The 23751-nt window shown below is 36.1% G+C and overlaps 1 protein-coding gene across 1 annotated transcript in view; it reads left to right on the top strand.

The window, feature by feature from the left end:
• Positions 1–3980: 3980 nt before the first annotated feature.
• LOC104884522 (protein SRG1) overlaps positions 3981–23751 on the top strand; it is a 36442-nt gene continuing 16671 nt past the window's right edge. Inside the window, exons 1-2 of the mRNA XM_048634222.2 lie at positions 3981–4341; positions 18750–18997. Coding sequence (XP_048490179.1) covers positions 4072–4341; positions 18750–18997 — 518 coding nt within the window. The 5' untranslated portion in view covers positions 3981–4071. The remainder of the gene's footprint in view (positions 4342–18749; positions 18998–23751) is intronic.

The raw sequence follows: 23751 nt of genomic DNA on the forward strand, positions 1-23751 counted from the left end.
TCCATTGATTTGAGCTTCAGTGGTTGTCTCTTCTACTCTAATAGAACTTGTATTGCAACCTGAAGACAATTCGGGTGCCGGCGAGCCATTTACCGACGTCGTTGCCTTCTTTTTCCGGCCCATTTGGGCTCAAGTGCGCACGATAGCAATATCACCTTATCGTGCACCGGGAGAGCTATAACGGGTCTTTTTGTGAGTCTAATACTTACTACTATTGACTAAAAGTATTTCTCATTCCATGTTTTTGCTTCAATAGAAAAAAAAAAAAGCTTATCCCACTTTGGTGGTTTTATAGTCCCCTACATTCTATATATAGTAATTTCTTCTTTATACATTTTTTGAAGGTTTGGAGGGAAAGAACTAGTCATCACACACAAGTGCGTGCTGTCAGAGCCGAACTCGGCGATAGTGTATGACATGGTTCAATTTATGATACTTATCCTACCCGCGATATTTTTGGTGTGAAATATAAATGGTATAACATTATAACATTTTCGTATTTGTTTTCATTTTAAAGTACTACCTTGCATGAATTTTAAAGAACTAAAGATTTTTTTACGGTCTCTTGTTCGATAGAGAGAACCCCAAGTATTATGAAGAAAATGCATATTAAGGTGGCCAATTGGAAGGCCAAATACTTATCCAGGGCAGTGCAATCCATCCTTATATATATCCACTGCTCTCAATACCATTCCTACTTGTTCTATGAACTGTATTAGCCTTTCTGTGTTAGTCACTAATAACATTGACTCCATTGTAACAAAATTTTATTATGGAAGTAAAGAGGAATAGTTTAAAATAGCCTTTATATCTTGGGATAAGATTTTTGAGCTTAAGAAAATCAGGGACATTGGATTAAGGAAAAATGTCATCTCAAATAAGATTAATTGCCTTAGCAAAGCTTCACTGGAAAATGCATTCCTCAAATGACCTTGTTGCTCAGGTCATCCTCAACAAGCAGTATAAAAATAGAGACACACCTAAACTATTTAAATCGGGCTCCAATATTTGACATCACATAGGGAAGGGTTGGGACATTTTCTCCAACTACTCATTGTGGAGCATTAGGAAGGAAACTTCGTGGCTCTTCTAGCATGACGTGTGGACCCCCTTAGAAGAATTTATGATGGCCCTATTAACTGCGAAGTGGAGAATAAGAAGATGAGGAATGTTCAAAACCAAGGTAGATGGACCCTTGATGAGTTAACTTTATATCTTCCTACATATAGTAGCCCAATGGATCATGAAATTTAATCTTCCCCTTGAAGATCAGAACAAGAAAGATGTCCTTATTTGTTTGGTTGCGAAAGGAAACTTCTTTGACTCTAGCACAATTTATAGAAAAGAGTGGCATCGGCCTTTTTCCCCTTCTTGGGCCTTTGACTTAAATTGGAATAGCATTGGTGTAGCTCCTTGCAACCATAAAATCCAAAATTTTCTAGGGGCCTGTATATTAAATGATATTTCTACCAAATATTCCTTCTATAATAGAAGAATCACATATAATCCAAACTTCCCCTTCTGCCACACTATCGCTAAAACAAGAGAGCATGTTTTTAGGGACTGTCATAGAGCTATTAGGTGTTGAACAAATGTACCCTCCCTAGTGATTTTTACAATATGGACTTTATATCTGGTTAACTAAGAATGTACATTCTTATATCATCATGAAAGACCAAGACAATGCTCCTTGGGCTACTCTCTTCTCTTTCCCTTGTTGGAAAATATGGATCAAAAGAAACCAATGGTTGATTAGTAGTAAGGATATAAAAATAGACCACTTTTGGCACCAATCTGGTTTTCTGGTCACTAAATTTGCTTGCTTAGGACCTAGTCGAACATTGATTCCCAAAACCAATCAACTTAAGCTCTTCAAATCTCCCAAAATCATACTTTCACTATCATCGTGTATGCTTCTTTCTGCTCTTCTAACCTTCATGCAGCAATGGAAATGGATAGCAAAAAGGAAGTCGATTGATTGCCTCATTCCCTCAAACTCCTTGGCGGTGGTAGGCAATATTGATGAAAATGTGAAAATCAGAGACAAATCTACTTATATTACCACTATTTGCAGGGAGTTACTACAAGAGGGGCGAGTGAAGCAAATGCAAAAAGTTGAGAGGGCACAAACAAAGGAAACTAATACTTTGGCTAGAGCTATGAGGCAGGAGAGTATGGAAATCGATGTCTCAAGTCAATTTTTCAAATCACCTCGGACGGAGCTAAATATTAGTTTAGAGGAAACTAACTTTGAACATTTATGTAGTTGCTGTAATGAAGGAGTGATACTCCTAGCACTACTCTAGCCTTAAACTTGTAACTTTTGTATTGTTAATTTTTTACTCCATCAATCCCATAATATATAGTGCGTACTTCTTTTCTTGCACAAATATTGATGAGCGTGGAGGACATAGTAGGATCTCAAAAAAAAAATTAATAAAGTACTTTTGTCTTGAAACTACTTTCTTAGTTTTGTTTTCATTTAAAAAAAAGTAATAAATGTTTATTAGAATAGCGTAAAGCAATAAATTGAGGCACACATTTTAAAAGAAAAGGTAAGGCATTTTGAAAAATTTGTGTAAAAAATGAGGATAATTTAGTCCAAATAATTCTTTTTTTGATAAAATGTAGGTAAAAATAATATTATTAAAAAGCAATAAGCTCCAACCAATACAACCTAACCTTCAAGTCTTCAACTATACAAAGTTGCCAAAATAACATCACAAAAGAAAAACAACAAATTGAGAATAATAAAATAGGCATACCATTTTGATGAGATTGAATATAGAGGTATGCAAATACAAAATTCGTGGTGAAGATAAACACATTTATTTCAATAATATTAGTTCGTAAGTGAAAGATTTTATTACACAATAAATTTATGAGTAATATGTTACACCTAAGGTGCTTTTTATGTCAAATGCTTCAAAAGTAATTAGTATTGTAAAAGGGTTTTTTGTCAGAAAGGACCTAATAAAATACATGTTTTGTGGGGAAGGACCTAATAAAATTTTTTTTGTCAAAAAGGACCTAATAAAATACTTTCGATTGTGAACAGGAACCACTTTATGAATTTCCGGCCAAATTTACCATTTACCGGCGTTGACCCTTTTGTTTACCCTTAGTTAAGTCTTTAATGTTCTGTTTCTATTACCGTAAAATTAGGAGGAGAAGAGAAATTACAGTAAAATTAAGAACCCTAATTTGCGTTTTTGGGAAAAACGTATAATGGGAGCCCTAAATTTCAAAAACCCTTAAACATTGAGAGAGAAAAAATTGAAGAGCAAAACATAGCTTGGATTTGATGAAGGTTGCAGGATAAGATCGAATAAGTTGATACTTCACTTCAATGGAAATTGCGCTGTTGGAAGAAAATTGTGAGAATTCAATATGTTTGGGTCAGTTAAAATAGGAATTGAACATTAAAGAGTCAAGTAGGGGTAAACAAAAGGGTCAACGCCGGTAAATGGTAAATTTGGCCGGAAATTCATAAAGTGGTTCCTGTTCACAATCGGAAGTATTTTATTAGGTCCTTTTTGACAAAAAAAATTTTATTAGGTCCTTCCCCACAAAACTTGTATTTTATTAGGTCCTTTCTGACAAAAAACCCTTTGTAAAATGATTGATATTCTTGACCACGAATGTATAACTCATCAAATTTCATACTCTTGAGTCTTGAGTCTTGACGATATAGAAAGTAGTTCCGATTCCACGTTGTAATGTAAAATTACATCATATATATTCATCTTTTCTATTTGGACTATGGAAACTTCAACTAATGGAAGATAATGGTTATGCACCAAACTTGACTTTGTCAGGTGTACCATGTTGAAACCGGTACGATGAGTAAAACACTTGCATGAATTCCAGATCTGCAAATATTTTATTTTATAACGGACATCATCACATAAAGAAAATTTCAAATCTCACATTGTCAACTTTTTAGACTTTGTAATGGTTCAAGATATGTTCTATTCCATCTTGTATAAAGACGTACTGAAGAGTAAGAGTAATATAGTATACTGATATACTCTTTTTGTGGGAAAGGAGGAAACAGTAGAGATAAAAAAAATGGAACCTAAAGACGAAGATATAATAACACTTGGGAAATCAATTCTAGTTCCTAGTGTTCAAGAATTAGCCAAAGAAAATTTGGAGACAGTCCCACCAAGCTATATACAGCTTAATATTGAAGATCCTCCAACTGTAGGAGTTGATGATAATTTTGGTAATTCTTATCATAATGAATTGCCAATCATCAACATGGAAACCTTGCTCTCTGGAGATGATATAGAGTTGGAGAAATTGCATTCAGCATGCCAAGAGTGGGGTTTTTTCCAGGTACTAGTACATCTTTAAATTTTCAAACACCTACCTCCTTTTCTAAGAAAGTTTGGGTTTTTGCTTTTCGAGGTCTATTATTGCTCATAAGAAATTGTATACTTGTAATAGAGAAGGCAATATTGATAGAAATAACCCCAAATTTGAGTGTTCCACAATTGATCCCAAGTTTTATTTTTTTCTAATAAATTACTAGTTTTACCCCGGCCCCTATCTTATGTTGCTGTTCTTGTTTCTTATGTTATCGATTAAGCAAATTAAGATAACTTGTTGATAGGGCCCAAATATTTACTAATCTCTATTTTATATGTGAAGAGGAGTAGGACACCAAATTATTAAAACTCCTATTTTACCCCCACTAAATCAAAAAAATTCCCAAGAAACAAAAAAAAAATCACGCCAATAACTGCAGTAATTACGCAATTTACAAACCAGTTAGTAACTTCTCAAACTACACATCTGCAGAGTAGTTTCAAAATATTGGCATTTGCCTTCCCACTCCTTCCTCTTCTCCATTCTTCTTATTCTCCTGTCCATTATCTGCAGAAATCTCAATTCATTACTTTCAAAAGAAATGCGAGACCAATATATATCAAGTAATTACAAATCAGAAAACTTCGTGTTTTATTCTCAATCGTTATACAATAACAAGTAATTTAATTTTTTGTTTGATTGTATACATTATCCAACCACATAATTACAAAGAGGAGTAGAAAGGACAGCATGTCCTAATTAAATCCTAATTAACTAACTAAACCCTAACTTCTAACCTTAGCCTAATCCTAACCCTAACCTCCTAACTTCAAACACTAACCCCACCATCCAACCACCACCACCCCCCCCAAACACCCAACAACCACCATCTCCCTTCCCCCTTCCCCACCCCCACCCCACCCCGGAGCTCGCAATAGACCCCCTCCCCTACCCCCGCAACACTCCCACCCCCATCCCGGAGCCCGCAACAAACCCCCCTCCACCGACCGACACAACGACATTGAAGTTCAGAAGACAAAAAATTGAAGCTACAAAGAATTCGCGACGGAGATAGCTACCTCCCTCCACCGACCGACGCAACGGAGAATTCACGACGGGGAATTCGCGCAGGACGACGAGGAGGAGGAGTGGCGCCATTGATGAGCTTCAGGAGAGAGGGGGCTGATGTCGTGTCGGTTGAGGGGGAGGGGTGTTGCGGGCTCCGGATGGGGGTAGGGGAGGGGGTGTTGCGGGGGTAGGAGAGGGGGTCTGTTGTGGCCACCGGGGTTAGGGTGCGGGAAGGAGAAGGGGAAGGGAGATGTTGGTTGTTGGGTGTTGGTGGGGTGGTGGTGGTTGGATGATGTTGGGGTTAGGGTTGGAAGTTAGGGAGTTAGGGTTAGGATAAAGTTAGAAGTTAGGATTTACTTAGTTAATTAGGATTTAATTAGAGTTAGAGGGGTTAAAGGGGTTAATTAATCCTAATGACTAACGAAAACTTAACACCTTTAGTCATTAAGGGTATTTCATGCATTTTGTGAAAATAATAAGGGTACCTAGTGAATTTTTTTGAAATTAGGGGTACCCCATGAATTTTGATAAAGTACAGGGGTACTCGGTTAAAAAACCGATAAATATATTGATTACTTAATAAATACGAAAAAATATGGGGTACTACAGTCTACCCCCTTATAAGAAGTTTCGACCTCGAAACATAAGATAAAAAGTCATAATCACTTTTCAAAAACGAATTAAAATCCAAAATTGCAGTTTCTGACTTAAAGGCTTATGCCTAAAATTCATCTAATGACTCAAATATAAGCTAAAATGCAATAACTATGGTAAAGGCAAGAAACTTTATAGCATTCTACATGATTCGAGTAACTTGACAACTAATCTCGAAAAACAACGTCGCAGATATTTCTTGCGTATATTCGCCTCGGTTTCCCGTGATGCTTACTCGGTTTGATGGTTTGACCACAATACTTTGACTAATTTAACATCCTTAATTCGAGTACTTCTAACTGTACTATCAAGTATTCTTACAAGTCTTTCTTCGTAAGTCAAACTATCATCTAATATAATGGTCTCAGGTTGTAGTACTTGAGACACATTTGGAATTTATATCCTTAACTAAGAGATATGAAAAACATTGTGGATTCGACTTAAGTAATGCAAATCTGACATAGATGCCACTTTCCTGATCTTCTTTAACACCTCATATGGCCTGGTATGCTTTTAGCTCAACTTTCCCTTCTTTCAAAAACGCATCACTCCTTTCATTGGAGATATTTTGAAGAACACCTTTTCTCTAACATGAAACTCTTTATCTCTTCTCTTCAGAATAATAGCATAACTCTTCTGTCAATCTTGAGTTGCCTTGATCTGTTCTTGAATTACTTTCACCTGTTTAACCGTCTCTTCTAGGACCTCAGGCTCAAGTATTGCGGTTTCACTAATATCATTCCAACATACGGGACTTCTACATTTCTGACCATACAAAGCCTCGTGACTGTTGTTGTAGGAAAATTCTATCAAACCCAAGAAATCATCCTCACGAACCCTGATACTCCATGTCAAAAAAAATTGCATCATATCCTCTAAAGTCTTAATCGTTCGTTCTGTCTGTCCGTCTGTAGTCGGATGAAAAGTTGTACTCATTAACAGATTAGTATACAAAGCCTTCCGCAAACTCTACAAAAAGTTAGACAAGAATCGCGAATCACGATCCACAACAATGTCCTTAGACACACTATGATGATATTTCACCATCCACTTCACATAAGCTTTAGGAAATGCATCCATCATGCAAGTATTCTTCATAGGTAAGAAAGTCGCGGACTTAGCGAAACGATCTACCACCACCCAAAACATATCATTTCCAACCTTAGTCATTGGTAAGACAAACACGAAATCCATTGATATATAATCTCAGTTCCTACTCGGAATATCCAAATGTTGAACCTTCCCTTGCGGCCTTTTGTGCTTAATTTTGACCTTTAGGCATGTGAGACACACTTAGCCATGAACTCTGCTACCTCCCGTGTTATGCTTGGCCACCAAAACGTCTGCTTCATATCCTTATAAAACTTATCACCACCAAGGTGTACCAAATAAGGTGAGCTATGAGCTTCTTATATTAATTTCTGCTTCTTATATTAATTTCTCTATTACTTAGTATACACCACATCCCCTTGAACCCAATACTTCCATCACCAGCTATCTTGAAATCCGAAACCTAACCATCCTGGATCTCTCGAATGTTTTCTAACTTTTCATCATTTGATTGACCTTCCCTAATCTCATCATAGATTGAGGGTTGAACCGACAAAGATTCCCAAAAATTCTTCATAACCTCCCTCTTCTGGTACTAGGATTGACAATTTCTAAAACTCTATACATAACTTACTCGGCAGCACCATTCCATTAACCAAATGACTCAACTTTCGGCTCAATGCGTCAATAGCAACATTAGCTTTCCCCTCATGATATTGGATCTCCAAATTATAATCCTTGATCAATTCCAACCAGCTCCTTTGCCTCATGTTAAAATCTTTCTAAGTGAAAATATACTTCAAGTTGTTATGATCCGTTGTATACATTGCTCCATACAAATACTGTCACCATATCTTCAAAGCAAACACTGTTACAGCTAATTCAAGATCATGGGTTGGATAATTCACCTTATATGGTTTTAACTGCCTAAAAACATAAGCGACGACCTTTATCTTCTGCATTGATACACACCCTAACCCCAATTTTGAAGCATCATTATAGACTTCATATTGCTAACTCTCATCATGTAAAGCTAAAACAAGTATTGTAGTCAATCTTTCTTTCAACGTTGAAAAAGCTTCCTCACATTCTAGAGTCCGAACAAACTTACATTCCTTCTTGGTTCGGCTAGCCATCGGTCTTGAGATCTCTGAGAAATATTCCACAATTCTTCGATAGTCACCGGATAACTCAAGAAAACTCCTTATATTAGACACCGTCTTCGATTTTGGCCACTAATGCACTGCTTGTATCTTATCAAGATCCACTGAAACTCCTTCCTTTAAGACAACTTTTCCTAAAAAGGCAACCTCATCCGAACAAAACTCACACTTAGAGGGTTTAGCGTACAGCTTATGCTCTCTTAGGGTGGACAAAACTTACCTCAAATACAACTCATGGCAGCTCCTATCCTTCGAATACATCAAGATATCATATATCAAGTATGGCATGAAAATTCTATGCTTCAAATCCATGAATATTACAGGTGTATGTGTTGGTCAGATCAAATAACATCACTATGAACACATAATGACCATAACACATTCTAAATGCATTATTAGTAATATCACTGTTGTATAATATGAGCACTATAAGAGGGGGGGTGAATTATAGTGAGAGAATAAGCTATACTTTTTGCGGAATCAAAAGTAAACTTGGGAACAAACAATGGGAACACGAGAGATTTAGCGAGAAAAACTTCCTAGGCTAGTAGGAAGAAACAACCTCGACCACAAGGGATTTTAAAACAGCTTTCCACTATAATAGGCCAAAACAACTCTGATAACCTATTACTTTTCTCTCGATTCTCAACTTAAGTCACTCAACTCAAGTTCCCACAACTGACGTTCCTCTCAAACTTCACTCGAAGTTCCTTTCTCTTTCTCTTTCTCTTTCTCTTGCTTCACTCAAAGCTTATCACACTTACAAGAGTTCACTCAAACCCTTTTTCAAAAATACACTTTGTAAAACAATGGAAGAGTAATAAACTCGATTAATGTAAGTATGAATTCTCTTAAGGAAAAAACACTGACTCTTTTAGATAACTAAGACAAATTAGCTAAGTGAGACACACTTTGTTTAAATGAATTAGGCGCCTATTTATAGACAATTAAGACAAGACATGTTCTCCACTAATTAAACCATTATCACATGATCTCCATGATTTTAATTAATTAATTAAATAAATTAAAAATTCTATGTTAAGTAAATAACCCACTAATCCACTACTTCACTTCATAAGAGAAGTAGTAACATATTACGTGGTTTTACACAACTTGATGAATAATTAAACTCATTTAAATTAATTAACGGTTTTTTCACCAAATACCCCCGACAAATCAAAAAATTCATAATATACCCTCAATGTTTCAGAAATGCACCGTATACCCCTGACTATTCGAAAACGTGCACCAGATACCCTTTTTCTAACCGCCGTTAACTCACAGTTAACTTTATTTACCATTTTGCCATTATTAACCCTAAACCCTAACCTAATAACTCTAACCTTATCCTAATCTAACCCTAACCCACCTTCCCCACCCCACCAGCCCCCCACCCCACCCCCACCCCTCCACGGGTCCCCCTCCACCGATCCCCCTCCACCGGTCCCCATCCCCATCCAACTGCCCCCTCCCCCGCTGCAAAGAACACACGAGTTTTCACGGCGAAATTTGAGTCCCCAACCACCGAAAATTGGCAAATCTTCGCAAACCCCCCTTCGAATTACCCCATCCTCGAATTTCCGGCAAAATCTGAAAGGCAAATCGCAAGATGAGGACGAGAATTGAGGGCGGCGGAAATGAAAGGGAAGGGGGGGATAGGGTGGGGCTGCGGTGACAGCGAGAGGGGGTGTGTAGGCTGCTGCAAAAAGGGGCGAGAGGATGGAGCGAAGACTGGCATAATTGAGGGCGGCGAAAATAGAGGGAAGGGAGGGGGATGGGGTGGGGTTGTGGTTACAGCGGGAGGGGGTGTGGGGCTGCTGCGAAAAGGGGCGTAGACTGGTAGAATTGAGCGGCGGAAATGAAAAGGAAGGGAGAGGGATGGGGTTGCGGTGACAGCGGGGGTGTGGGATGGACAGAATTCGAGGGTGGAGGTGGCGGTGGGGGGCTGGGCTGGGCAGAATAAAAGGGTGGGGTGGCGGTGGGGGTGGGGGGCTGGGCTGGGTAGAATTCGAGGGTGGGGGTGGCGTTGGGGGTGGGGGGCTGGGCTGGGTTGGGGTGGATGGGTTAGATTAGGGTTAAGGATTAGGGTTTATATTAGGGTTTAAATTTGAGGGTTAGGGCTTAATAGTGGCAAAATTGTAAATAACACAAACGGTGAGATAACGGGAGTTACGAAAAGGGTATTTGGTGCACAAAAATGAAAACTCAGGTGCATATGGTGAATTGTTGAAACATTGGGGGTATATTATGAATATTTTGATTTGTCGGGGGTATTTGGTGAAATAACCGATTAATTAAATACCTGAAGGATAATTAATTAAGCCACTAAATCCACTAACTACAAAAAACGTGTAGCAGTATCTTTTAGGCGTGTAGTCCAGTTTTTAGGAAATAAAATAAATTATTTACTTTAGCTAGTTTTTAGGAAAAATATCTTTTTAAAATATCTTTGATAAAATCGAAAAATAATTTTATATTTTAAAACCGAAATCATTTAAAAACCGGAAAGGTATTATTTTTGAAAACAAAATCTTTTAAATAAAATCAGAAAATCTTTTTAAAAACTTTTTCCTAACAAACTTAAACTAAATTCCTAAAATAGTGGATCTTAGTTAAAACAACCCTAAAAACTCTAACAAATATATTGGGCGCATATTTGAGTTAGGCGCACAACTTTAGAGACTCTTAGATGTTCCTAAAGCATTTTTCACTCTTCCTTTAATGTTCCTATAGTGCCAAGTCTGTTCCTTTCATTGGAACATAACCAAGTTCCTTTGAGAATTCACCACGAACTTAATTTAGCTTTTACTCAACCTTAACATGAAGATAATAAATACATCCTAATATATTCTAATCTTCATTCCATGCTTAATTCTTCATCTCTCGAACATCTTTACTTCGATCTTGATTAATTCTCCGTTTTAATCTTCAACCAAGTATTCTCTTAGCTCGAGAATGAATTACCTTGCAACAACTAACGTAAATAAAATACACTATGTCTTTTGTGGTTAAGTCATCTACAAAACTCAAGGGTCAACAATCACCCTCAACAATAATCCTCAATTATTGGTGATAACCTCAACTCACATCTATCTTCGAGAAAAATCCAGCTCCTTTCAACTAATCAAATAAATCATCTATTCTCGGAAGTGGATACTTATTCGTGATCATTACATTGTCAAACTCCCAATAATCAATGCACAACCTTAAACTACCATCTTAGTTTTGCATGAGCAATAGAGGTGCATCACAAGGACACGAACTACATCTTCTATACCCTTTATCCAACAACTCCTCCAACTAAACTTTTTATTTTTTTCGTTAATTCAAACTCAATAAAATTGGACGAAAAATTCACCCCATCTATCAGTAAAGGTACATGGCTATGCAACCTAGTAGAATGAAAAATCTCTCCTTATGGCATGCAATTTTTAATAAATATACATCAGGTTGCCTTGCTAAAGCTTTTCCACTAAAGTGTTAGAAATAAGTGAATGAGATGCTCCAGAATCAAATAACAGACAAAGAATTAATTAAAAAGTTTCCAACTACTATCTCATAAACATTATTCTCAGCCTCAGTGGCGATTCATGACCAAACCTGTGCCTATAGTGTGATTCCTCATCCCTAGTTTAGCACCATCATTCAACGAAGCTAACTTTTGTGAATCATGTTCAGGGGCCTTATTACTTGGGTTAGTTTTGACTGCAAGTTTCCGACCAGCTTTTCTAAAGCAGCCATACTCCCGGTTGTGAAATTTCTTACAATAAGGACACGTCAACAAGTTGCCCTCATAATCCTTCCTAGGGTGGTTCTTATCATAACTTTTGTAGAAAAAGGTTCTCTTCACTTTCTTCCAATTCTCTTGGTTCCCTCTAGGCTTTCAATTAGGGTAACAATTGTCTTTCGTAGTTTGGTTAAAGTTTTCATTAGGCTTAGGCTTCTTATCTCCACTTTTTGACTCCCATTTCTGTTATACTTCCTCTTTGCCCGGAGGAGTTCCCTTCAAACTCTATTCCTTTAATCCTACATAGGTGAGTGACTCTATCATGAATTTCATCAAGAGTCTCAAAAGTTACCCTGCCCAACTTACTTTGTAAGGTTAAGGTTAACCCTTGCTCAAACCTTTGGGCCTTCAATGTCCGAGATGGTACTATCTCACGTGCGATCCTCATTAACTCCAAAAATTTGTTATAATATTCATTAACAGTCATAGTCCCCATCGTCAGATTCGTCAATTGCATATTTGAACTCGTTTCACCCAAAGTTCAGATCCTCTAAGAGATCGTCTTCCCTTTGTTTCCACCATAGGTATGCCTCGTCTTTCAAATAATAAACATCATTATTAACTGTAAGGTTTTCAAGGCATACTATGGCATGAAAAAGCTTATCAAATTCTCGAATACATACAGTTTTCTACGCTAGCTGGGTCCTCTTTCCCATGATAAGTCAGAGGTTTGAGTGCTGCTACCCTCTTAAGGACCTCACAAAAGATATCACTTTCACTAAGGTTGGTTTCTTGATTAGCCATCGCCTACTTGATGTTTTCAGTTATCTTTGATAGCCTTCTAACCATAGAACTCATACTCATTCTCCTTCTTTCTGTCATTTCTGTAGAACTAAGAGTGTTTGAGTAGAATCTCAACTAACATTCGTAGAATAGTTGTGTAACTACCAAATATTTCAATAAACATCTAAGTATACAACTAGTTCAAAACATAACAACCACATATTTCATATATCATGGCGAAGTATTAGGCCTTATACATAACAACTACCAGAACATATGAGTGTATCAAAATATTTTCGATTTTTTCACCAGGTACCCCTGTGGTTTTTCAAAATTCTTGGGGTTCCCATATTTTTTAAAAAATGCACCAGGTACCCTTTCTGTTTCAATAAAATTCCCCAAAAGTCCTTAATAACTAACCGTGTTAATTTTCCATTAGTCATTAAGGTTAATTAATCCATCTAACCCTAATTAAACCATCTAACCCTAATTAAACCCTCTAACCCTAACCCCAAAACCCTAACCCTCTAACACCTCACCCCACCCTAAACTTTAACCCTAACTATCCAACCGACAAGCACCACAACCCCCCTCTACCCTCCCCCCATCCCCCACCCACGTACCCGCAGCCCCCACCACCATCCACGCATCCCACCTTCGTAGCTGCCCTCCCCCTCCCCCACATCCCCACAACCCCTCCCCCTCACCGGGAAAATGAATAGAGAGGAGCGATGAAGCAGCAAAGGAGGCCCTACAAGCGACTGAAACAAAGGAGAACCACAGGGCCGGGGATGCAACAGACACACACGCGGCCACAAAGAGAAGAGGGACTGGAATGTGCGAGTGACATAATGGGAAATCGCGGGCGTAAGGGCTGCGGGGTTGGGGTAGGTTGCGGGGTGGGGGAAGGACAGCTACGGGTGTTGGTTGCATCAGTGGGGGCTGCGGGGTGAGGGGAGGGCGGTTGCAGGGTGGGGAAGGTAGAAGGGAGGATGTGGTGGTTCGATGGGTGGGTAGTTAGGGTTAGGGTTTAGGCTGGCGGTGGGTGTGGGGGTGTTAGAGGCATAGGGTTTAGGCTGGGGATGTGGTGTTAGACGGTTATGGATTAGGGTAAGAGGGCTTAATTAGGGTTAGAGGATTAATTTGGGGTTAATGACTAACAGAAACTTGACGTCGTTAGTCATTAAGGACATTTGGTGCATTTTATTGAAACAGTAAGGGTACCTGGTGCATTTTTTAAAAAATAGGGGTACGCCATGAATTTTGAAAAACCATAGGGTACCTGATGAAAAAACCCAACTAGACTGTTTCATGGTCAAGACAAACTATATGTCTTTATGGTTATTGGAGACTTCAAACTGTTGTTAGCCCTCCTCAATAACATTCTCTAAGCTCGTCAATGGCCATATAATCAGATTGACTTGGGTATTCTTGACGGGTATATTATGTGCTATTAGGCTCAGATGAACCTTCATACCCCCCCATGGTATCAACTGAAGAAATTGTGGACATGGGGATAGGTAGCTCAATCTTAATGGCATCACCACCCTTTTGGGCCCATTTATTTCTATATACATTAATTCAGTTCCAAAATGATGAATAATGGCTACCATACTCCATGGCACTCATGATTTTTCTTATTCCATCCCGCATTTGGTAAGACTACATTAGCGTACTTATCATAGAGGGTTTGGTATTTGGGTGGCTCGGGAAGGTGGATTAAGGCTAAAAGAACTCGATACGGTTCTTCAGTGACCCATGGTGCCAACTTACATGCATTAATATCACTGGCCTCAACAATATCATTAATAAATTTCGGGACTTTTTTTCGTTCCAAAATAAATTTTTCGGAGTAATACATGTCCCTCTAGTGGTTCATCATCTATAACCAAATTACTCATAAAAAAATAATAGTACCCATAATAATACTATTTGCTCGTCAATGCAATATGACTTCCTTACTTATCCCATATATAGGGAATTATATCAATCTTTTTATCCACTTCCAACAACAATCGTATAAAAACAAGAATAATTGAGATTTTACAAGAATATCATCATAAGATTAATATAATATATGTTAACTCAATAAAAAAAGAAATTAATATGATCCAAGATTTGTATTAAGTGCACCACTATGGTTTAAATTTATATTTCAAATTTTTTTTGGAAAATTTGTCAAGAATAAGTCATCCTTTAAGCCATCTGCTAAAAATAAGTCAACCTAATGATTGTCCTTGAATAAGTCAACCTTTAATACCGATATGTTTTTAACAAGTCCTTGCAGGTTGTTAACTTATTTAGTTGCTCAAATATGATATGTATAACTCTTCAAAGGAATGAGAGAGAAAACAAAAAGAAAGAAAAAACATAAAAAAATAAGCCATATTGTTTGTAATTTAACTTTTTAATAAGTACTATAGGTACACTTATATAGGAAATAATCAAAAGATGACTTATTTTTAGCGAACGGGACAAAGGTTGACTTATTATTGACAATTATTCCAAATTTTTAAAGTGTACTTGATTTCAAGATATAGAATAACCAAGATGATTATACCTCATAGCCACAGAAATTACCCAAAGCGTTGGGGAGAACCTTCCTAATCATAGACATAACTTATTGTAGCCCCAACACATCTACACCCATCATCTTTCCCTATAAAAAATACCTTTTGTGGCACTAGCAAGATGCATCTATACAAATGGTACAAAAGAAATCAATAAACTTGAGAACAACCATTTATAATACAAATGCCAAAATTTATATGCCCATCTTGTGTCTACCCATCAATTTTAATTTATAAATTATATCTTTTCTAAACTTGGAAAATTGATACCACTTTGTAACATTTCCAAATTACTCACTTTAAAATAACTAATTTAACAAATAATATTAAAATAATTTAGCAGTATTACTGCTAAGTGACTAACACACTTTCGACAACTAACTACTAACTAAAAAAATAACTTGGAACAGAAGACTTTAACCAAATAATAATTTTCTTATTTATTAAAAATAAATATTGTCTGAAACTTAAAAATAAATAAAACATCCTAAATTTGGTGAAGTTCCCCTTCCTAATATGCTCTCATGCACATCTAAAGTTCACCAGCAATACTGCTTACTAAAAAGGTATATAGGACAAAACCAAATAGGAAAGACGAAATACGCGTCAGTATAAAACTGAGTACGAAATCTACTGGATAAAAGAACACATTTGCTAGTTCGTAATATTTTAACTTATAATTTAAGAATAACTTTTCAAAACAAACTCTTTCCAAACACTTTAACTAATTATACAAGAATAACGTTTAAAAACAATTTTTTTCCTAATAACTTGGATCAAAATAACCTTAAAAACAGTTCATCTTCTTAACTCCCCTTTCTTTACCTAAGTGTGCACATCCTCCAAGCTAGTCATTCCATCACGAATTTATATCAAAGGGTAACAATAATTGCCAACAAGTGGAATTTGAAGCATAAATCATTCTTGACGTTAATAATAATAATAATAATAATAATGATAATAATAATAATAATAATAATTTAATCATGATCTCTTCTCATTAAGTTTCATGAGAAAAGAAGTAATCACTATATTACGGGATAGAGGGAGTAATCGACTTCTTCCATTTTCATATGAATTGGAACAAGGCTTGATACGGTTTTCAAAAAGTCATAATATCTATACTAATTTATTAAAAGGTGTTCCTAAGAATGTCTGTGTGCCATGTGGCACTCTCCTCTAAGGCTTTAATGCAAATGCTCCAAGTCAAATCCTCGATTAAAAAAATAATATTGTGTAGTTACAACGTATTGAACACGTGACCTCTAGAATGAAAAGTGAAAGTTCAACCAATAATCCAACATAACATCATTGTTGAATATCTCAAAAAAAATATCATAAGGTCTTATAATTATATCTCATTAAAAGATTTGCACAAGTAATTAGATACCTAACATTTTTATGATAACAACAAGAGACTATTATAGACATAAACTACTACTACTCCAATTCCTTGTAGAAAGTTAAGCTATTGCTTTCATCCCCAATTTTTCAAAATTTAAAGGGTTTGTTTTTCAAAAATTATACAATTACTTATCATGTCATTACGTTAATTTTTCCTCATCTGACAAAAATTTACAAAAAGTAACAACCCGCAACATCGTCTGGGACACTCACTATAGTTAGAACAAAGAAAAGAAGGTCGGTGAAAAGAGCGATTAATGTAATATGGGAGAGAAATTAAGAGTGATAATTTATTACCATACAAAGTAATATTGTAACTAATATAAAACTTGTAAATAAGTTAAATATTGCAATTAATATAAATGAAGGAAGTATAAGAAAAACTTCATCAAACAATATTTAACTTTAAATTTGAGTTTTTTTTTTTTTAAACAGTGGAATAGATATATATTGTATGAGAAGAGGAAGAAATTACACAATTTGGCCCATCTTTCTAGCTTTGATAGCTAGGCAATGTGCCTTTTTGACTTTCTCTATGTCAACTTTAACTATTCCAATGGAAGAGAAGCTATCTATTACGAGCATAATATCCCTTATGATATGTTTGATACTAGAATTTTTTGCACGCGATGCGTGCTTGAATATTTTTCGAAACAGAAACTCGATTTTCTTCGGCATAAGAGTCAAAATTTGAAAATTAGACATACAAAGTATAATTGTTTTTAGTTGCGAAATTTGATTGGTTTAGTTTATGTCACTTAAGTCTCTCACCATTCTTTTTGGTTTTTTTTTTTTTTTTTTTTACTTTTCAAAGTTAAATTCTATGAACAAAATAGAATATTTTATTGAATTTATTTATGATTTCTAATATTATAATTTTTTAATTGATTTTTGAATTAAGTACAGTATTTCATAAATTGTAAAGAAAGTGGACACTTTGATTTCAAGTCAATTTTTTCCTAGGTTGTAGTTTGTAAGTGAATTTTTTAGTTTTTATAAAGTTTTCTCATTTTAGTGATTTGCATAACGTAAATTATACAATTTTATGATTTTAGTTGACTTGTGAGTGATTGTTATAATTATATTTTTGGTATTTTTGTTTGAAGCCCCCTTTGATTTGTAAGTGAAATTGTAATTTAGAATGGGAGGGGGGGGGGGGGGGGGGCAAAATAGGCATTTCAAAAAAGGACACCATTGCTCCCCCCTTCCCTTATATAATAGAGATTTGAGGGTGTATTCTTGTTTCTTTTGAGCCCCTCAATCAGTTGCTTGGAAACTATCCAAACTTATAGATCTTTTAGTTGAAGTTTCCTACCTTTCTTTATGCCCAATAGAAGAGCCAGGGCTTCTGCTTGTAAAGGATAATTAGCATTAATCATTTGACTACCCTGAGCAATTGTCATCTTCATACGTGAGATTTCCCATCCGGAGGCTACCACTCCCGAATCATCCTTTCTTCCCTTGTTTTGTTTCTCAGCTCCATCTATGATTATAGTCTTGCATGATTACTAATTTCTTTCCAATTTTTACTCCAATCAAGAACAACTGATAGTGATTCTTCCTTCTGCCCTAGTGATTGAGGCTTTGGTAATTCGCGGCTTTAACGAATAAAAAGGCTAATAACGAATTCACAACTTTGAGTTAAGGGCTAATAACGAATAAAAGGAAAAATTGACCAGAATAATCCGAAATATCACCGTTCCACTGAAAATAATCCCAAATATGAGTTATTCTAGAATAATCCAAATTATTGGGAGTACTTTCTCAAAATAATCCGAACTTTTAATTATCCTACATAAATAGACCCAAAAGGGAACATTGAAGGCAAGAAAAGAAAAGGTTTGGAGTATTTTAGGATGGTACACCAAATAGTATGAATTATTCCATAATAACCCAAAGGTAAGACTACTTTGAAAGGACCGGTCATAATTGGGATTATTTCTGTCAATTTTTCCACATAAGTCTAACATAGCTATCACTTAAAATCAAAAAGGTAATTCTTTACATAATGTGCAGCTTATAGACCATGGTGTCAACACATCCTTGGTAGAGAAATTAAAGTTGGAGACTGAAGAATTTTTTGATCTCCCACTGGAAGAAAAAAAGAAATACGCACAGACATCAAATGAAATGGAGGGATATGGGCAAGCCTTTGTTGTATCCGAGGACCAAAAGCGTGATTGGGCCGACGTATTCCTCTTTACTACTCTTCCTAAATGTCGACGCAGACCTAACTTACTTCCCATGCTGCCGCTCCCTTACAGGTTCGTTCTGTTAAGATCTTCTCGTTCTTTTTTCTGATTTGCATGCATCATTTTGCGACATCCATAATGCGTCGTCAGTTATTGGCTTATTTTTAAAGTTCTTAGAACTTCATTTCAATTTCTTCTCCTATTGAGAGAAATGATGGAGATAAAATGTAGAGTAAAGAGGAGAATGAGATTGTATTATTATTGTTGAGTTTATTACAACAATGATTAATTATATATAGGACTACATAATGACTTGTCCTAACTAATTATAAAAGATCTTTACAATCTCATAACGTGAGAAACTCTAACGTGTGTACAATCTTATTATAACAGAAAATAACAACCTCTAACAGAATAACTTCAACTACTAGTTGGTGTGGCTCAGCTGGCAGTAGCTTGCTGCTGACTTTTCTTGTATTATAAGAATATAGCTCTATGTACTTAGTGCCAGAGGCGGATCTTTCAAGGGGCAGGACTGGGCCTGGCCCCTGAAAGATTTTGAGAAAAAAAAAAAACACTTATTAAGTACTATTTTGTCTAGCCCAGAAAAAATAAAGCCCAAAACATTACTGTATAGATAGTACTAGTAGGCGGCAGTTTACCCGTGAGAGGGATGCAGAATCAGCAGAAAGAGGAAATGGGGAAGGGGAGGAGGAGACCCACAAAAGGGCTTCTTGTCCACTTGCTCAGATGCTTAGTATTTCTTGTCTTCTTTTTTTTGGCAGCATTTTCTTTTCTTTTTTAAACTGTGTTTTATAATTTATTGATTATTATTTTTATCTTTATTTTTTATATACATGTTTAACTTTATGACATTTAAAACTTTAAATTTTTAACGTTCCTATTTCATCTTTTTGCAAAGTTAAAAACTATCTAAAAATTAAATAAATATCATACATTTATAAAAAAAAAAAGTTGTATTGTCTAACTTTAAAATAGTGTCTCCATATCTGTAAATAGTTTTTGGCCCCCGATAACTAAAGTTCCAAGATCCGCCACTGCTTAGTGCGTTCATGGATCACAGGGATCCTGCTAGTGTGGAGAACACTTTGGCTCTCACAATTTAATATGACTGGCTTGAGATGACGCACATTAAATTCTTTACTAATGCAAAAAAGTTCAACCGCTCCGGTCAAAATATCCCTTATAGATCCGATTTTTGGTCCGGAGAGGTTGGGCTCCGAGCAGTCTAACTGATCCGATTTTTCAAAATAACTGGATCAGTTGTGTAATAAACTGATCCAATTAGGGGGTGAACAATAGATCAGTTTGACAAAACTGATCCAGTTTTCACTCGCTAACCGAATTAGTTAAGGGGTAATGTGCAACAAAAATATTATTTTTTGAGGCACCAAATTTGCAGTCTACAGTAGTCCTCTTTGTTTCTTTTTTTTTAGGAAAATTTGCACTCCCCATGTGTACAAGTTACCTAGCGAAAATCCAACCAAAACACAATGTAAATTTGGAAAAATAAAAACAAAATCAGATTAATAAGTGAAATGTAATGTACAAATTACAAAAACAACTAGAAACAGAAATTAAAATGGCATAATTTAAAATTTTATGAAACTTACATAAATCCTAAAACCCTAAAAAACAAACTAAGAGAAACGAAAATAAAACAACAAGATCTGAATCCCAAAAAAATTAAGAGTAGCAAAAAAATAAAAAAACGAACAAAAAAAATCTAAATTACATACATCTTAAAGATAATATAGATAATGAAATGAAATCATAAACTTGAAACTAAGAAAAACGAAACAAGATCTGAAAAATAAAGATCTGAGAAGAGGAGATGAGACGATGAACACGACGATGAACGAGGAGATGAGACGATGAATATGACGATCTGACAAATCTAGATCTTAAGAGAGGAGACGATGAACATGGTGATAAACGAGGAGACGATGAACACTAAGAATGACGCCGTGAAAAAGGATCTAAATATTTTGTGTGATGACAATGAACGACGAGGAGAGTAGACAACGAATGACGCATGAATGTAAACCATGAACGACACCGCGAAACAAGATCTGAAATCCAGTGAAGGATTGTGTGGCTGGTGGCGAGAGTGTGAGAGACGGGTGATGCGTGAGTGAGAGAGGAAGAGAGAGAATAAAAAAGGGTTAGGGTTTGAGGATTGAGAGTTAGGGTTTTTGAGGAGGAAATGAGAGAGAATAGGCTCATGAAGGAAAGAAATATCGATGGCCCAACTATTTATACGACCAAAAAGCAACTGATGTGGTTATTTTGGCTAACCGGATCAGTTACTTGGGGACACAAGTGAAGGAACTACAAAGCTGGCCCATTTGCATTTTACTGACCCGGTTTGGGACTTGACTGGATCAGTTCACTTAAGCTGATCCGGTTTGGGCCTAACCAAATCAGTTGTCTTATGTCAGATGCGTTTTTTTTCACTAGTGCTTGAACTAACTGACAGTCCAAGTAACTTTTGCTGCTACTGCTGTTGCCATGTCTCGATATTCAGCTTCACTAGAAGATTTATAAATTGTCGATTGTTTCTTAGACTTCCATGAAATAGGGGAATTGCTATGTAACAAAACATAGCCAGTGACAAGCCTTCTTATGTTAGGAGAAAAACCCCAATTTGAGTCTGAATAGGTCGTAAAGTCAAGTGATCAGTAGCCTTCAACAATATACCCTAATCAAGAGTATGGGAAAGGTATCTAATGATATGACGAAGATAGTGTAGATGATGAACCCTAGGCTGGTGCATATATTGCCTAAGGGTATGGACTGTAAAGGAAAGGTCTACTCTAATATGAGTAAGGAAGTTTATTAAGTTCCCAACTAGATATGTATAATGCTCATGATTGGTATATAACTCACCATAAGTTGCAGTGAGCCTTGTAGTAGCAGATAAAGCTGTCTTGAAGAATGATTCACTTCCATATATAGGAAGTAATTAAGCATTCCAAGTCCTTGATGCTAAAAACATCATGTAAATGCTGATCTAAGGTAAGAATTTCAGTTAGATTGGACTCAATAAGTAATCATATCATCGACATATACATCCACAACAGTGACTGAAGAATCACTCTTCTTAAGGAAAAGAGAAAAATCATTTCTTGATTGAGTATCACCTTGCTGAACCAATTCATCATTCAACCTTGCAAACCACTGTCTTGAGGCTTGATTAAGCCCAAATAAGGACTTTTCCGCTTGTCAAGAATATTATCAAGATTACGAAAACCTTAATAAGCATTTGATTGTGGTCATTTTAATCACTTGATAAAATGTCTCCTTGTAGTCCTGCCCATATTTCTGTGTAAAACCTGTGGCTACCAACCTCTCCTTCAATCTGTCAACTGTGCCATCATATTTCAACTTCAACTTAAACACCCACTTGCACCCAATAGCCTTCTTATGATTTGGAAGTGGAACTAGATCCTAAGTGTGATTAGCAACAAGATCATTTATTTCCTTTTATATTGCATCAACCGAACCAGGACGTTGAGCTGCTTCCCAGTAGTTCACATGTTCGGTAAAAGTGGAGTAATGATTAATGAAAGCTTGAAGAGAAGAAGGTAGGTTATCAAACTAAACAATTTTGCGCCCGTGAGATGCAACACTGGCAGCTACACAAATGCAATGGTTAAGGTAAGATGGTTTAGATCTATTTCTTATAGAATATCTAGGTTCTGGAACAAGAGATATGTTTAGTGTGGTACTAGGAGATAATTAATGTCTAGTTAGTAAGGTTTGAGATGGTGTTGGTGAATGTGTTTGTGGGGAAATAGGTGAGCATTAAGTTCAAAAGAAAGAACTATTGATGTGTTTGATGAAGATAAATAAATATCTTCAAGGAACATGAGGGTTCAAGGTAAATTAAAAACTAGGATCATGCTATCAGTATTGTCAGTAGAAAGGTATAATATGTGTAGGAGTTGGAGACGAAGATAGTTTCGATGAATAATGGAATAGTAGACGATGTTCATAGAAGTTGACATCTCTATATATAAGAATTTTATTTGTTTTTAAGTCAACAAAGTTTGTAAGCCTTTTGATCAGTTGGATAACCAATAAAGAAACACAATCAAGATTTAGGATCAAACTTAGATGTGTTTGCCTTAAGAGTGGAAACTAAACATAAACACCCAAATATCCTTAAGTGTTTGAGAGAGGGTGTTGCAACATATAATTTTTCATAAGGATAATGAAAACCAATACTATTGAGAGGCATTCTGTTAATAATGTGTGTGGCACACATCAAGGATTCACCCCAAAACTTCACTTGCATTTTTCCTTGAAAGAATAAGACTCTTGCTGTCTCTACAAATACCTATAGGTTCTTTCAACTACCACATTTTGTTGGTTTTTACACCATATATCTTCTGAAGTTTAATCCCTCTATAATTAAACAAATCTAAGATATCTCCTTCACACGATTCATAAGCATTATCAGTTCTAAAACATGCTTTATATTATCACATTATATTGTGTTTCTATCAAAGCAAAAAAATGTGTCAAGATTGTTAGTGCATCAGTATTATGTTCCATCATAGATGTCCAGGCGTGTCTAGAGAATTCATCAACAAGAATAAGAAACCACGTAAAACCATCATGCGTCTTGGTTTTATAAGGGCCCCATGTATCTACATGAACCAATTCAAAACATCTTATTTAAGTTGAAGTGCTAGTGGGGAATGGACGCCTAGTTTGTCTTGCTCTAGGACATACTTGACAAAATGTATCACAAGCAACATTATTAAGATTATCAAAATGCACCAAATGCAATTTATTAA

The sequence above is a fragment of the Beta vulgaris genome, chromosome 8, assembly GCF_026745355.1.
Source record: "Beta vulgaris subsp. vulgaris cultivar EL10 chromosome 8, EL10.2, whole genome shotgun sequence".
Taxonomy (NCBI): Eukaryota; Viridiplantae; Streptophyta; class Magnoliopsida; order Caryophyllales; family Amaranthaceae; genus Beta; species Beta vulgaris.